The sequence below is a fragment of the Scyliorhinus canicula genome, chromosome 4 (assembly GCF_902713615.1).
Source record: "Scyliorhinus canicula chromosome 4, sScyCan1.1, whole genome shotgun sequence".
NCBI classification, from domain to species: Eukaryota; Metazoa; Chordata; class Chondrichthyes; order Carcharhiniformes; family Scyliorhinidae; genus Scyliorhinus; species Scyliorhinus canicula.
This window is the reverse complement of record NC_052149.1, coordinates 234,613,806-234,630,794: the sequence shown is the minus strand read 5'-3', so window position 1 is coordinate 234,630,794 and position 16,989 is coordinate 234,613,806. Positions and strand designations below refer to the sequence as shown.

The 16,989-nt window shown below is 45.2% G+C and overlaps 1 protein-coding gene across 2 annotated transcripts in view; it reads right to left on the bottom strand.

Annotated features, from left to right (window-relative positions):
* Positions 1-275: 275 nt before the first annotated feature.
* LOC119965483 (protocadherin-10-like) overlaps positions 276-16,989 on the bottom strand; it is a 48,122-nt gene continuing 31,408 nt past the window's right edge. The window contains exon 2 of one of the 2 annotated variants that reach the window (XM_038796301.1): positions 276-5,290. In XM_038796301.1, coding sequence (XP_038652229.1) covers positions 1,104-3,509 — 2,406 coding nt within the window. In that variant the 5' untranslated portion in view covers positions 3,510-5,290 and the 3' untranslated portion in view covers positions 276-1,103. The remainder of the gene's footprint in view (positions 5,291-16,989) is intronic. The other variant, XM_038796300.1, reaches the window with a different exon arrangement.

The window sequence follows — 16,989 nt, the reverse complement described above, 5'->3', positions numbered from 1 at the left end:
TGGCTTACCTTCAAGTTGCTCTAATCAACGCAAGTAATTTTATGAGTCAGATCTATCCATAAATGAAACACGATCCCAAAACATTCCTTTAAAAAAAACTCTAGATCCAAAAGTTTGAAACTAAACGAGCCAATTAATAATAGGAATAACCACAAACAAGACTGAGTAGCTCTCGGTTTGGTAGTTTGGTTGTCAGGGTTCCGGGTAGATTGGAGGCGAACGGTGTTGTGCTTTGTTGGAGATGGTGGCTAAATACATTGCATGGTTAAGTTTACTAACTGCAAAGTAGTTTAATAAATCAACCTTTCGCACAGAAATTAGAATTTATCGCACACCCCCAAGATTTTTCTTACATTTATGTACATGATCAGCTAAGTCCTGGGGAGAAACATTTCCATTGTTGTCGAGTTCGGATAAATGACATCGAAAGGCGATGTGTCATTGGAATATGTTTACAAACGTTTCGTTCAATGCCTCCAGAAATACATTTATGCTCCCATGAAGTTTCGAAGAGGCATCAGCTCATTTCAGATTTTTCTTAGAAAGTTCGCTGATTTTGCAACCTCACCTGCTCAGATAATGTACGTTGTGCTTACTTTTTTAAGCACAATCTTGACAAGCCGATCAAGGCCTAATACTTTCCGAAGCAAAACGAAAAAAATGATGTTTCATTTCTTGAACATTTCTCTTCAGTTTCTTCCAGACAAAAACAAGGTAAGTGATCTACGAATCAATATGACAACCTTAAGCACTTTATAATTTGTGAAAACAGCAAACTGCTTCACAAATTAGAATCTAAAAGCAAGCATGTTAATATAGGTTTTGACCAGAAGGTGCTAGAAAAATTATCAACTATATTTGTAGGTAGTGAGGGAAATGTTATTTCCCAATATTTACGAGCTTGTACCTCTCCAGATATTTATGTGAACATTAACACCATATGCTAAACTGAAGGCATTCGAGATACTAGCATGTATCACGCAAACTTTAAGGTTACAATGTACACATATCTCGGGAAATGTTCATGTGCTGAAAGAAATCTGCACTTTACTGCGCAAGAGTTCAAATTCCACAACAATAATTTGCTATCAGTTATCCCCAGACTATAATTTTCGCACGCTGCCACCACGGACATTCAAATCATTCATAGGTAAAGTTGCTTCGCAAGGTTTTAGGAACAGGAAATCACTTTTGGCTGATTCTGGAGCTAAACAGATCGTGTACTGATGTGTGTCAGAAATGGGAAGCGTCTGGCGGCCAGAATAATGAGGAATTTCTTTGGGGACAGCTCTGCGGTTAAAGACCTCATTCGAATTCCTCCGCATGCAGCAACAACAACTTGTGGACGAGTAATAATTTGCATTACTGTTCTGCTTGCACTTCAGGACCACCAGGAAAATGATTATTACAAGAAATATGAAGGACGTTGAGCCAAACATGATGATTAAATAAGCATTCAGCTCAGACAATTGTTCAGGACTTCTGGGCTGGTGACTCCGCACCGAGACATTTTCAGTAACATTCTGTAAGATTGAAACGAAGATAGTAGCTGCGCTGGTGAGACTGGGCTGCCCATTGTCCTTCACCTGGATTATCACTCGATGTATGGTGGAGTCATGATCCCTGAAACGTCTCGCTGCTCTGATTTCTCCAGAGAGTCGACCCAGACTGAAGAGACTGGGATCAGTGGCCTCTAGAATTTGGAAGGAAAGCCGCATATTCTGTCCAGAATCCACATCTGTTGCGATTACCTTAGTGATCATATAGCCTGGGATTATGGATTGACGCAGAATCTCCACAGCTAAGGAACTGTTCCAAGCTAAAGGTGAAACAATTATTGGAGCATTGTCGTTTTGATCCAAGATAATAACATTCACAATGGCAGTGCTGCTCAAGGAGGGAGATCCGGCGTCTTGAGCTTGAACGATAATCTTGAAACATTTCAGCAGTTCATAATCAAATGAAAGCAGTGTATTGATGTCCCCACTCTTCGAGTTAATCATAACATAAGGAGATGCAGATGCATATTTTGTATTGTTTTCCAACATAAGATAGGAAACATCTCCATTCTGATCCAGATCTGGATCTGAAGCGGTAACTGTAAAAATAGAGGCACCGGGCCAATTGTTTTCCGTCACAAACACGTTATAGGAGGATTGTGTAAACATTGGAGAATTGTCATTTACATCAGAGACTGTCACCATTATATTTTTTCTTGTTTCAAGATGCGGAGATCCTTTGTCCCGGGCCCTTATTGATATATTGTAGAGCGGGCTCACTTCCCGATCCAAATTACCACTTGTAACTAATTTATAGTTATTGTTGAATGAGGGCTCAAACTTAAACGGTATATCCACGGGAACGTCACATTTAACCTGCCCATTTTCAGCAGAGTCTGCATCCGTCACACTGATTGTGGCTATCACAGTCCCCGGCTGCGCATCTTCCGGTACTGTACTGTATATCGACGTCACTTCGATCCTAGGGGCGTTGTCATTCACATCAATCAGTCCGACCATAACTTTGGCATGCCCTGCCATTGGATAATGACCTTTATCCACAGCTTCTACATCAAGTTCATACATATATGATTCTTCAAAATCTAATACTCCTTCAACTCTTATCTCGCCAGTTATCGAGTCCACTATGAACAATTCACGAGCCTTTTGCGAAACATGGCTGTTGAAAGAATATGTTAGTTCAGCGTTTGTACCTTCATCCAAATCAAATGCATTGAGTTTTATCACTAACGTTCCTTTAGGGGTGTTTTCTAGAACACTGGTCGTGTATGTTTCATGATCAAATACTGGTGCGTTGTCATTCGCATCCCGAATGTTAACAACAATCCGAGTAGTTGCAGATCTATGGGGAACACCGCCGTCAGTAGCGGTCAGCACAAGAAAAAGTGTTGACTGCTTTTCACGGTCCAAGGGTTTCTCCAAGAGCAGTTCCGCACTTTTAGTTCCATCGTTTCTTGTCTGAACTCTGAGGCCGAAGTGTTCGTTTGGGCTGATGTGGTAAGTGCTGATTGCATTTGTGCCGATGTCCGGATCGTGCGCGCTCTCGAGAGGCAAACGCGTCCCTGGCGCAATTACCTCAATAATCCGGAAAGAATATTCGTCCTTTGAAAAACTAGGCGCATTATCATTTATATCCAGTATTTCAACTGCAAGGCGACGCATTTCCGAAGGATTTTCCAGCATTATTTGAAACGAAAGTGAACAGCTAGGGCTTTGTCCACAAAGCTGTTCTCTGTCGATCCTTTCATTAATAAATAACATCCCATTTTCCAGATTTACCTCAATGTATTGCCTCCTCTTGTCGGAGACCAGCCGAACATTGCGGCCCGATAATTCTCCAGCGTTTCGTCTCAAATCCTCAGCGATGTTCCCAACAAAGGCCCCGTACTCCAGCTCCTCGGGAATCGAGTAGCGAATTTGTCCTGAAATCAGGCCCGATATACAGAGCAGGAAAATGAAAGACGCCCGGCTGCTCAGCATATTCGCCATTGTTCTAGGTGAAATTTCTGTACACTAATAGTAACCACTGTCACCAAAAAGGAAACGCCGACCTTTCATCTGAATGGTGTTGCTCAATGGAGAAGCAAATTACATTCTGAGTCTTATTTTGTGAACACGTCCGCTCAACATAAACGCAGGAACAGTCTGAGTCTCACCCTTCCAATCTGCTCAGTGAATCTCTGCGAGGCGGGGTAGATCTCGAGAAGGATTTCAGCTCCTTATTGGTAGACAGCGACACAAAGTGTTCCAACCAATAACTGCAACATCTGTTGTTAAAGCTACACTGCTTCGAAAGTGTTTATATTTAAAAGTGTGCAATTAAAATATTCAGACAAGCGTCATTACATTATTAGGTTATTAAGAAACGATATACATGTTACAGCGAGTTGAGAAGCATAAACAAAATACTCCAGTTGCTTACGTACATCTGTGATGTTAACAGTCGTCAATGATTAATTCCCAAGCTTCATGTTACGCCGCTCTGAATAAGATATGAATAAATTAGATTAGCTTTCTCATCAATGAATTAGATTGTAAAAGGGAAAGCAACTTCTTTAGTGATCTGAGAGGATCATTTTTGTTTATGCTGCATTTCTCACGCAGCTTTTAGATTATATAGATTTATGTCCGATGCACGCATTTCTATATTTTTATTGCATGATAATAATTTTTTGCGCAACCTGTTTTTACATTCCGAGCGACCATTGCAAATGTGTAACATTTTCAGTCTATTTTCAAGTTAATTCAATAAGTTTTTAATTCACGAAAAAGCTAACACCTTGTTGGGACCTTTGTGCCTTTGACGGACTGCTCGACCTTCATTGAGACAATTGCATGTCTATTTCCTGAAGTAACTTTCGAAATTGGTTTCCTTTAGTGATTCGTCTTGGATAGTTTGTACTCTTTATAAATGTCCATTGGAATTGGGCCGGAATATATCTCCACTTCCATGTTCTTTAATTCCACAGCGTTAAAAAGGACATAATAATCTACCTCTCAAACTGGTGCTTTGGGTATATTTGGTTACTTACGTTTCAACGTGTCGCTTTGTTAAAGCTTAAATATGAGGCTAGTCCTTTAAAATGAAAGGGCATGGGCCTCGACCATTCACTACAATTCTGCTTCCACAGATGCTGAACATTTTCAGCATTTTCTGTGTTTCTCGTTAAATGTCCTTCCTACCCTGCCTCCTCTCTCTGATACAAAAGAGGTTCCAATATTTTTATTAAAAAACTATGAAATATAATATGTTGGATTCAGGAACAATATTTATAAATGTAAGAGGTTCCAACATCAATAGAATTTGTCGAAGTGGGTTAGTAACCTTGACCAGTTTCGCAACCCGCAAAATTTGAACATCGAAGCATGGTCATACATCTGCAACTACCAACGTGGTGTTGGAACGAGCACTTCGACGATTGTGATTCGTCGGATTTGGGCTGAAACTATTATGGGTAAGAACAGAATTATGCCATAGTGATAATGAGGCATTTGAAACATGTACAGACTATGTTCATTTGATGAATCATCATCTACAACAAGCAGCAAGTAAGTCCGGACGGCGCTAGATAACCATTGGCTGTTTTACCCTGTGAAGCCCGGAGTTGGCGAGGCGGGGGGAGCTGGCTGGTAGCGAGTTAAACTGAGAGTCAGCGCACCTCAGGCGATGGACAGGTTGAGAAGCCGGAACCTTCACGAATAACCTCAGCCGGTACGAGGATTGGATCTGTTCTGCTGACATTGCTCTGGATCACGAAACAGCCGTCCAGCTAACTGGGCCATAAGCAAACATTGCACTATTTATTAACAACACATTATGAACACAGCACTGGTGTGATTTTTTTTGTTGTTGTTGCAATGTCTTGTCCAGTATTTGTGACGAATAATAATTACTTAAAAGGTATTGTAAAGCTAATTTTGCATGGATATCAGGATAGTTATGCGGATCAACAGCTGCATTACTGGTAAATGCATGTGGGTACCAATCATCGCCGACTGTATAACTGTATGACGCAAACTGTAATGTGCGTTTTACTGATGTCTCCAATCGATTTCAGATTCTCGCGGTTCAGAGCTTATTCATCTAGCTTGGTGATCGGTGTTGTTTCTTACTTAATACTTTGCACAAACCCAATGTCAATAAGAACTTCTCCCGACTATACTATTCCACCGAACCCATTTTTCTCAACAAGGATGATGTGCACTTTCCCACATTTATATTTCAGGACGGTTTTATATTTTCAATCGGAGTTTTCTTTTGAAACCGTTGCACTAAAAAAAATTAATAGACCTTCCAAGCCGGAATAAGAGTTGTTGAAAGTCAAATGTCAAATGCTGTTGCTGAATAAAAGTTGTTAATCAATTGTTATCTCATTAAAGTGTATACTTTAACAATACGTAAACGTTTTGAGCTGCAATGAATTAAATAATAGAACACAGAACAGTACAGTACAGAACAGGCCCTTCGGCCCTCGATGTTGTGCCGAGCAATGATCACCCTACTCAAACCCACGTATCCACCCTATACCCGTAACCCAACAACCCCCTCTTTAACCTTACTTTTTAGGACACTACGGGCAATTTAGCATGGCCAATCCACCTAACCCGCACATCTTTGGACTGTGGGAGGAAACCGGAGCACCCGGAGGAAACCCACACACACACGGGGAGGACGTGTAGATTCCGCACACAGTTACCCAGCTGGGAACGGAACCTGGGACCCTGGAGCTGTGAAGCATTTATGCTAACCACCATGCTACCGTGCTGCATAAATAATGCTTTATAATGCTAAATAATATGACATCAGCCCGCGTTTCCAAGTTTTTCAGGCTATCATGGTTAATATTATGGGTTCAATGTGAATATCACAAGTTACAGAACTCCAAAGTCGGGAAGGGTGGCTCAGATGATTCATCCAACTAAATAGTGCGTTTACAAGCAACGGTATTAGGTTAGTTCGGCTTTGCCTTCCTGCCAGCACATTGCGTTGGATAGTTTTGTCCTACCAGTTGTTGAGTAGTTTGATCACATTGCTGCAACTACATGTTGTTGGAATCCTTCATTAAGTCCTGTGGCAGGTATGTTTTGTTCTGGCATACTATTAGCTGGGAACGCAGCTTTTGTCTGCAGTTTTAGTTTGGTATTTGAAGATCTGGCAAGATCACACATCTCCCGGACACCGGAGTTGAGATTTTTAAACCGTACTTCTGCTTTTGATTTATTAGTTCTTTGGATCTGGGTCTCGCTGGCAACCCAGCGTCTATTTCCCATCGCTAAATTCAGTAGTGGTGAGTTGTATTTTGTAACTGCAGCCATGTATGTCGTGTCGAGACACTGTAAGAATGTTTGGAAGAGAGTTGCAGGATTTGGGCCCATGGAACATCGTGTGGCAGACGATATAATTTAAAGCCTGTATGGTGTGGGGCTTGGATGGAAACTTTCAGGTGATGATGCTCACTTGAGTTTACTGTCTTTGCCCTTCTAGATTACACTGACTTCACGTGTTTCGAAGAATAGATTTGAAAACGGGCAAGAAATAGTAAGCGCATAATGCTTAACGAGAGAATTATCATATTCAGTGAGTGAAAAATAGCAAACATTTGTCAGAAAAACGATAACTCTAAAATTGGAGGAATCGTTTTGGCTAGAATCATAGACTCCCTGCCGTGTAGCAGAAGGGGGCAATTCGTCCCATCGAGTCTGCACCGAACCTCTGGATGAACACTCCATCCAAGCCGACTCCAGCGCCCAATCCGAGTACCCCTTAACCTACACATCTTTGGCCACTAAGGGACAATTGAGCATTGCCAATCCACCTAATCTACATATCTTTGGATCTTTCGGATAAAACTGGAGCACGTGTAGGAGCCCTAGGCAGAAACCAGGAGAATCTGAAAACGCCACACAGAAACTCAAGGTCGGAATTGAATCAGGGTCCCTGGCGCTGGGAGGCAGCAGTGCTTGCCACTGTGGCACCGGACGTACAAAGGTTGCTGCGAGAGGTGAAGAAAAAGCCTCCATTAGTGGAGCTGCCTGGACGAGTAAGACATCAAGACTAAATTTAAGCAGCAAAAAAGGTTTCTAACAAATGTAAGGCCCAGGGTACAACAGACAATACCTTTGGACACAGAAGATACAGAGAAAGCTAAAGACCACAATACGAAAGAAATATTATGAAAATAAATTACAGACGAATATATCCATGAGGTTAACAAAATCCATTAAGTAGTAAGTTCCTTCTGAACATGTGAACAGCCACGATTTTGTCAAAATAAGTATTTAAGGATTGATGTTAAAGCCCTAAAGAGAGTGCAGAGGAGATTATTAGAATGATACCATGAATGAGGAATTTCAGATACAAGGAAAGATTAGAAGAGTAAATGAGATTAAGAGGTGACCTTATTGAGGTGTTCAAAGTTATGAACAATTTTGGCGCGTTAAAGAAGGATATTCTGTTTCCACTCAGTGGTAAGTCGGTGACAAGTGGGGGGTGGCACAATTACAAGATGATCAGCAAGAGAGCTCGGGGTGAGATGAGAAGAAACCTTTTTGGTCAGAGAGTTGTTGGGATTCGGAATGCGCTGCCTGGGACAGTGGTGGATGCAGACTTCGTAGGAAGTTCCAAAAGAGAGCTGGATATATCGTTGAATGTGATGAATTTAGAGGACTACAGAGATAGGGCTGGGGAATGGGACTAGCATCGGAGGTCTTTGATGAGTCGGTGCAGACGCGATTTGCCGAATGGCTTCCTTATGTGCTGTGAAATGCTCTGATTCGGCGATTTTATTTGTATCATTATTATTCCTTCCTGCGTCCTTAGCCATACTGACAAGCCCGTATTGATTTTACACCACTCATTGTCATTTGGAATATTCCGGGATAATTAATGAAATTCAGCTTACTATTAAGGACAAATCATGTTTGACGAACTGGATTATACGCTTTGATGAAGCAATGGTGAGAATTGATTCAGTTAGTCTGACAAATATTTTTAGTTCAAAAGGCATTTGGTAAAGTAGAATGCAAGAGACGTACAAGAGACGGTCGGATTAACAGAGCTGTGGTTTCGGAAATACTAAATTGGCAAAGCTCCTGAACACAAAGAGTGGTACGGAATGGTTGTCTTTCAAGATCGAGGGAAAATATATAGCCTCATTTTCCAAAGTTCGGCATGAGGACCATTGCACCGTTGATATATGTTAATAGTATAGTCTTGGGTACAGAAGGCATATTTCCAAAGTTTAGAGATGACAAGAAACGTGTACATTTAGCAAACAATGAGGATCTTACTAACAGACTTCAGGAGAACATAGATTAGGTAAAGGTCAGGCATATCACAGATAACATTCAACGCAGAGAACTGCGAAGAAATATGTGTTTCTAGTAATGTTAAATGTAAGAATATATACCCATCGAACTTATTTTAAAGATGATGAAGACTGCGGTGAGCACAGTTCGAAGTCTTACAACACCAGGTTAAAGTCCAACAGGTTTGTTTCAAATTACTAGCTATCGGAGCACTGCTCCTTCCCCAGGCAAATGAACAGGTAGGTTCCAGAAACGTATATATATAGACAAAGTCAAAGGTGCAAGACGATACCTTGAATGCGAGAATTTGCAGGTAATTGGACTTTACAGTTCCAGAGACATCGTTGCATTCAAAGTATAGTCTTGAATTTTTGACTTTGTCGATGTATATGTTTCTGGAACCTACCTCTTCATTAACCCGAGGAAGGAGCAGTGCTCCGAAAGCATTTGAAACAAACGTGTTGGACTTTAACCTGGTGTTATTTTAAAGAAACTGCAGGAACTGAGAGGCCTGAGAATGGGTGTGCACAGGTCATTGAAGATGGAACGACCAGTTGAGAAAGATATCCATAAGGATCATTGGTTGTATTAATAGGGAAAGGGTGTATAAAAAACAATTTATGCTAAATCTTCAGCAAACAGTGGTTAGGCCTGAACTTGTTTTATATATATTTCTGGATACAGCACTTCAGTTAAAATTTGCAGTGGGGTGGCATGTTGAAATCAAAATCGCTTATTGTCACAAGTTGGCTTCAAATGAAGTTACTGTGAAAAGCCCCTCGTCGCCACATTCCGGCGCCTGTTCGGGGAGGCTGGTGCGGGAATTGAACAGTGCTGCTGGCCTGCCTAGGGTCTGCTTTTAAAGTCAGCGATTTAGCCCTGTTCTAAACCAGCCTTGGCAAAGGCGGCCAAAGAGAAGTAGGAGGAGGTGAGTTAAGATCTGCTTTTTTTCTTATGATGGGAATTAATAAACAAGGAATGCAGAATCGAGACTCCCTACATGGTCTGTTCTTATATGGTCCCAGAGTGCACATCAGCTGAAATGTGATGGAAGAATATTTCAGGGGAAGTAAGCAGACAATATATTGGCAGCATTTGCATTGTGTGAGAAAATGTTTTGTGACCCTTGGTGTTTGGAAGAATAGAAAACTAGAATATTGTTTAATTGGCTATTGACTGCAGAATGCTGTGGTACAGAATTGTCTGATACATGAATTTGAAACTGTTAGTGTGCAGGTACTGCAAGGAATTAGAAAGGCAAATTGAATGATGCTACTTATTGCAAGAAGGGTGGAGAAGAAGAGTAGGCAAGTCTTGTTATAAATAGGCAGATCACCTCAAGCGAGAATAACATTCTCTCCTTATTTAGGGAGAGAAATAATTGCATTGGAGGATGTTCAGAGGAGATACAGTAGGTTGATTTACAATAATAATAATCTTTATTGTCACGATTGGCTTACATTAGCACTGCACTTAATTTGTCATCACATTCCGGCGCCTGTTCAGGTACACATAGGGAGAATTCTGAATATTCAGCTCACCTAACAGCATTATACCTCGGATGAAGAGGTTGTTTCCATGAGGAAATCTTAGTTTGGCTCGGCCTCTAGCCATAAGATTTCAGAAGAATAAATAGTGATCTTATTGAAATATGCAAGATCTGAGAGGAACGACAGGGATGCTGAGAGGACATTCCCCTGTGGGGAAATCTAGAACTAAGGGGCGGAATTTTTTTTAAAGTGGCCTCTCATATAAGACCAGGATGAGGAGATATTTTATCTCTCGGAGGGTCGTTAAGTATTGAAGTGCTGTACCCGAGGGAGCAGTGAGGACTGCAATGTTGAAAAGATACAAGGCTGATATTGACAGCTTTTTTTCTCGCCAAGCGGGTCGAAGGTTATTGGATGTGGGAGATGAACATAGGAAAATGGAGTTATTGGAACAACCATAATCGTATTGACTGGCGAGCAGCCAAATGCCTATTTTATGCCCTACACCTGATGTTTTTATGCTCTACTAAGAAAGATCCAATCGCTGTGATCCATATTCTGACCAAAATTATATATCCATTTGCTGACCAAAATTACATGGAGTGGAAGGAAAGATATCCTGCTTGGAACTGGGAACTAACTTAAAGAAAAAAACTTCAAAAGTTATGATGTCTTCATTGGTATATTTGTCTTGTACAAGCCAGATTAAGAAGGTGAACAATTGGCTGAATGAGTGGTGTGGGAGGAAATATATAATTTCTCGGGGTAGCCGCACAAGGGCTGCAAAAGGAATAAAGCACACAGCTGATTAGGGCTCAGCCCGAACCAGGCTTGAACACGGATCCTATGGTCATTCAGAAGTATTTTGAAATAATAACTGACGGGGGTCCCGGGTGAAACAGGCAGAATACGCAATGGTTTGTAAATTTTAAAAAAGCAGGATAATATTGAGTGGCAGTGAAAAATTGCGGTTCAGGCATTACAGGTAAATGGAAAAGTAAAAAATAATTAGACGAGAACAGAGGAAATATAAAAGCCTGTATGTACAATACGACCGCAGCATGGTAGATTCGGCAGTTTCACAGAAAGAAGTGGGGTGGTATTCGCCATTGGCCGATGCCAAAATTGTGAAATGCGATTGGGCGGAGAGTCGGCGGAGAGGCGGTACCAACATCAATATCGTGGCTGGCGCCCGTTTGCCGCCAAATCGCAATTCTCCATCCCCTTTGATAGCGGTGTCATTGCAGTCTGAAACGCAATATTCTCTGGGTCCGCTGTGATTCTCTGCGTCCAATGTGACAAGTTACTGACGGCACAGTTCACCTGTGCTCTAGAAAAATCCTGAAACAGGTATCGCCGTTGATGAGGGAGATAGAGGAGGTAGGACACATAGAGGCACAACTTTGAGCAGCAGAGCCGAAAACTGGCCGAGCTTGCTGGGTTGGCGAGAGCTGGGCCAGGTCCGGGGAGGCGGGTGATGGGCGAATGCGCCAAGTGGTTGTGTTGATCCTCCATGGGACTGGGCCAGTACCCAGGCATGGACCGCCATTAACATAGAACATATAGTCCAGAAGGAGGTCATTGGGCCGGTCGAGTCTACACCAACCCACTTAAGCCCTCACGTTCACCCTATCCCCCCAACCCAATAACCCCTACTAACCTTTTTAGACTTTACAGGCAATTTAGCATGGCAAATCCACCTGACATGCTTGTCTTTGGACTGTGGGAGGAAAGCGGAGCAGCCAGAGGAAATACACACACACAGGGAGAGCGTGCAGACTCCGCACAGACAGTGACCCAGCGGGGCATCGAAGAAGGGACCCTGGAGCTGTGAAGCCACAGTGCTAACCATTATGCTACCGTGCTGTGAAGCCACAATGCTGGCCACTACGATACCATTGTCACAGCCTGCAAGGCAGCCATCTTGCTGTGCCGCTCACTGGCCATACACCATGGCTATCTGGTTCTGCAGAGTGACACCTACCATATGGGAGTCCCCATCCCCGCATGTCACCTTCCACTATACCCGCATCCAACTTGGTGGCCACCCGCCTGGGAGCTTCAGACTGCCTAATCAGGGCAACGCACACTGTGGCCCCGGTTGGGGGCTGTAGAACATGCCCCTGACAAGCGCAGCGACAGCCGACGATGCCCCTGGCAGCAGGGATGGGCGCAGGGCCAGAGACCTCACAATGCAGGTTGGGAACAAGGTTAGATGGGTGGGGGCGTGACATATGGGTGTGGAGCCCACAGTGCAATATTGTTGCACCATGTAGCCTGGTGGACCTGGTTGGGCACAGGGGTAGCACCATGATTACATGTTGGACTTTCACCCACTGAAAACAATGGATATTGTAATTTAACCAGCACTGGTGACCCTCCTGCGAGTCACCACAACCCTGGGGATGGCCAGGAATAGTATGAGCTCTGCACTGTGCGTGGAGGAGAAGGCTTCAGCAGCGGCACGTGCAGCTTTGGAGCGTGCAGCAGCGACCATGCAGCAGTGGAGCGTCCAGCAGCAGAGCATGCTGCAGAGGAACATATGGCAGCCGCCCAGAATGGAGTGCCAACTGCCCAACTGGTCGAGGAGGAGGAGCTGCCAAGGAAGTGCCTCATGAGGCCCCGGGTGTACTAGAAGCGCCTATGATTCGAGCACCTGCTGAACCAGGAATGCCATTGAAGATCCTCGCTCAGCAAGAGACAGTGTGACATAACAACCAGATCACGGAACACTGGGCGCAGTGGGGGTATGGGGGAGTACATATTCTCCCGGTGGCCATCATGGTGACAGTCGCCCTGACGTTTTACGTGATGGCGTCCTTCCAGGCGCCAAGTGGAGACCTGTCCTGGCCACCCACAGGATCTGCCCATTTCCACCCCCTCTCTGGCCAGCCCAGACCAGCACCCATCACCATTCTGACAGAGTACCGGGGCAGGTTGTCACATTGTGAACAGGTGTGTAATGTGACAGCATATATATAGATTTGTGCCATGGCTCCTGTAACTAACAGTCCCCTGCACCTGTGCCAACTTAACTCGTGTCTAACTTTCTGGTTTTACGGGTCTTACTGCTATGTCTTGGTGGATCCTCAGACGGTGCAGCAGGAGTGAAAGCATCCTACTGTGATTGCCGCCCTGCGACCTGTGTCCCCATTTCCGGCCATCACCTGGGGCGCTCGGGCCTGGAATGGCCAGGCTATTGTTTAGCCGTTGAAGGGGGCGTGCTGCCGTCATGTTCTGTCAGCCGCCGACCAGCTGCACCAGGGACTGGAGGCGGGGGGGGGGGGGGGGGGGGGGGGGGGGTTCCGAGGTGCTGTCGTGTTGGGCAAGTCCCCTGCAGGTGTAACTGGCACGTGCCCCATCACCTTTTGCTCCGTTCGGCTACTCCATGGGACGGGAGTGCGAGTGGAGCGATCCACTAAGGCTCCCCGACACCTGGCTCTGCCACACCTGGACGCCAAGTCTGGGGTCTGCATGTTGGCGGCCACCGAACACAGGACGTAGACCATCTTCGTCTGGCACGGTGCCACATCACCCATTGACTGTACCACCACCTTCTGGGTCTGTATCACATCAGCCAATGACTGCATCATCTCCCTCTGCGATGGGGCCACCTCCCTCTGTGTCTGTACCACGTTGGACACCAGACGGGTAATGCCGCTGACGCTCACATGGCCTTCTGTAACTTGGCTTGCTCAGAAGCGCCGCTACGATTTTCAGGTGGCTCTGGCACATGTTTGCCTGTCAGCTGGAATTCCTGGGCATTGGACATGATGATCCACAGCAAGCTCCATCTCCCCCAGTGCCTCCATCTCGGACGTAACACGTGCAGTGTTGGCCTGACTGACGATGGTGGTGGGGGAGGGGGAGGTTATGGAGAGGGCTGTGTGTGGGTGAGGGTGGTACGGGAGTGTGTGTGGTGGGGGGGCTGAGGGTGGTGGGGGATGGTGTTAGGGGGCATTGACACACATGCAACTGCAACTCAGCAGGGTCTGACATCATCGTTAGTGGCTGAACTCCACCCGGTGACCTACACTGCCTTTTGGCCACCGACCACATCCAGCACCCTCTGCTCTGCCACGGTGAGGGGCGGCAAGTACGATGGTCCCCATCTAGTAATCCCCCACTCCCGGTGGTTTTGGGTGGCCTTCGCCTGGAGAGCGGGGTGGGGGGGGGGGGCTGTGGCTGGGGGATGCAAACAGAAAACATCAGTGTTAGGCATTCCAAAGCATGCAGCCCAGGGGGTGGGCAGTTGGTGGCCAGTGTCCAGCACAGCTGGCCATAGCGGCCGTTATGGGTGACAGCATGTGGTGCAGGGTGGGTGTTCTGCTGCCCTCTGGGTTAGGGGACGTAGGATAACGGGTGTGTGGGACATGGGTTACTGCCCGATCTAGTGTTTTTCTGGATTTTACAGGTTTCTATGAGAACCCCCTCATTCTTCTAAAATCCAGCGAATATAATCTAACCATCTAAATTTCTCCTCATTCATCAGTCCTGCCATCCCACGGAGCAGTCTGGAAAAAAAATCACTTCACTCTTTGTGCAGCAATTACATTCTTTCACAGATAAGGAGACCCACATTGCGCACGGTATTCAGGTGATGTCTCAGCAAGGCGCTGCATAACTGCAGCAAGACATTGCTTCATCTGATCTCGAAGCATCTTGGAAGATGACCACCAATGCATCGATTATATCTCGGATCACTTCTTTTAGTAGTCTGGGATATAAAATATCGGACCCGGGGATTTCATCGGCCTTCAATCCCATTAATTTTCCAAACACAATTTCCCGACTAAAACTGATTTCCTTCCGTTCCTCCCTGTCACTAGACTCTGTGCCCCCCCCCCCCCCCCTCCACTCCCCATAATTTCTGGTCTGTTATTTGTGTCCTGCTTTGTGAACACTGAATCAAAGTATGTATTTAGTTGGTCGGCTATTTCTTTGTTCCCATTTCAAATTACCCTCTTGATGACTGTAAGGGGCCTACATTTGTCTTGATGAATTGCTTCTTCGGAAGATTCTTTTTGAAGCTCAGAGAGCCAGTTTTTTGTACCCTATAAGCTGCCCGCTTCTTGTTCAATCACTTTGTCCACATTTGCTGAATTCTAAACTCCTCCCGACCCTCAGCTCAGCATTTTTTTCTGGCCAATAAGTCTGCCACTTCCTTGGATCTAATCTTATTTCTAATTTTCGTTGTAAACGATGGTTTGGCCACTATTCCGGTTGTATTTTTGTGTCAGACAGGGAAGAACGATTGTTGCAGTTCACCAATCTGCGTTTTGAATGTTTGCCGTTGCATATCCACCGTCAAGTAACATTCCCCAATCGAAGATGTCACAGAATCTCTGAAGTGCAGAACGAGGTCATTCGTACCATCGAGCCTCCAACATACCTCTGAAAATGCAGGGCCCATCCCCCACCCTATCCCCATAACCCCACCTAACCTACACATCCCTGGAACAGAAAAGGATTACACGGACCTCTCATCGCTGCTGTCACCTACACCCTCCAACATCCCAGATTCGCTCACCTCGATTGGGCACGTAAGTGAAGAGGCTCTTGGGACATCATGTGCAGCGCCACAAACACACTCAGTGCTCCATCTGATGGAGGCAGGAACTCCCGAGGTGACAGATTATCGGAGGGCGGACTGATCCCAGGGACTAGCTTCCGGCCAAATGGATTTTGCGCTTCTGGAAAGGGCAGTCCCATCAATGCTGGACATGCTGATGCATAGCTGGGGACTATCTGTGGGGATGTATGCGATACTTGAGTGCCTGCAGGTGTGTTTGGAGATGACCAACTGCCCGTAGGAGCAGGAGTTGGTTCCGACAATGCATGCCACCCAGGCCAACACTGTGTCATCGAATGGTGCATTGGTGATCTGTTGATGCGCTTCAGGTGCCTGGATTGCTGTGGAGGCGCTGGACTGAAGGGTCCCACCAGAGCAACCCACACAACTGAAGCGCATCTTCAGGACGCTGATCCACCGTTCGACGCACCTGTTCGCTGCATGGGCATCAGTACAGCGGTTCCAGGCCGATCCCAGGGGCTGAAGCATGGCATTTGACTGAGCGCTGAGTGCTGAGCGCCCGGCGCCGATCTCGATTTCGGGTTAAGGCTTGATTCTCCGCCCATTCACGCTTCGCTGCATGGACCGATGGAGAATCCAGCCGATTTGTTTTGCGTCGTCTGAAATCAACTGAAATTTGCGAGGCGGTAATTCTCAAGCCTTTATTTGTATATCTTCAGCCATATTTCCAACCAAGGCTATGTTGGAGTTCCGCAGGAATCGAGTAGCAAAGCTGTTTCGAAACCAGGTAGAACACAGATAGGAGGAAAATGAAGGACGTCCGGCTCATCAGTCCATTCGCCATTGTTCTGATTGTGTTCCAAATTATTGAAATATCTGACCCAGCATTGCATTGACTTGCCACGACAGATAGATATCCTTCTACTACTGTCGAATAGACGAATGTAAAACGCAATCTGAGGAGCTTTTCTAATCATGGCCGCACATAATAAAGGTGGACACTGACTGTCTCTGCGATTCCGTTCAACTGACAGAGGAGGTGGTCCATTTCTCGCAGATTCTCGGCTTCTTATTGTTGGACAGAGACCCGGAGAGTTCCAACCAGTAACTGCAACAACTGTACAACAATTTCTATGTT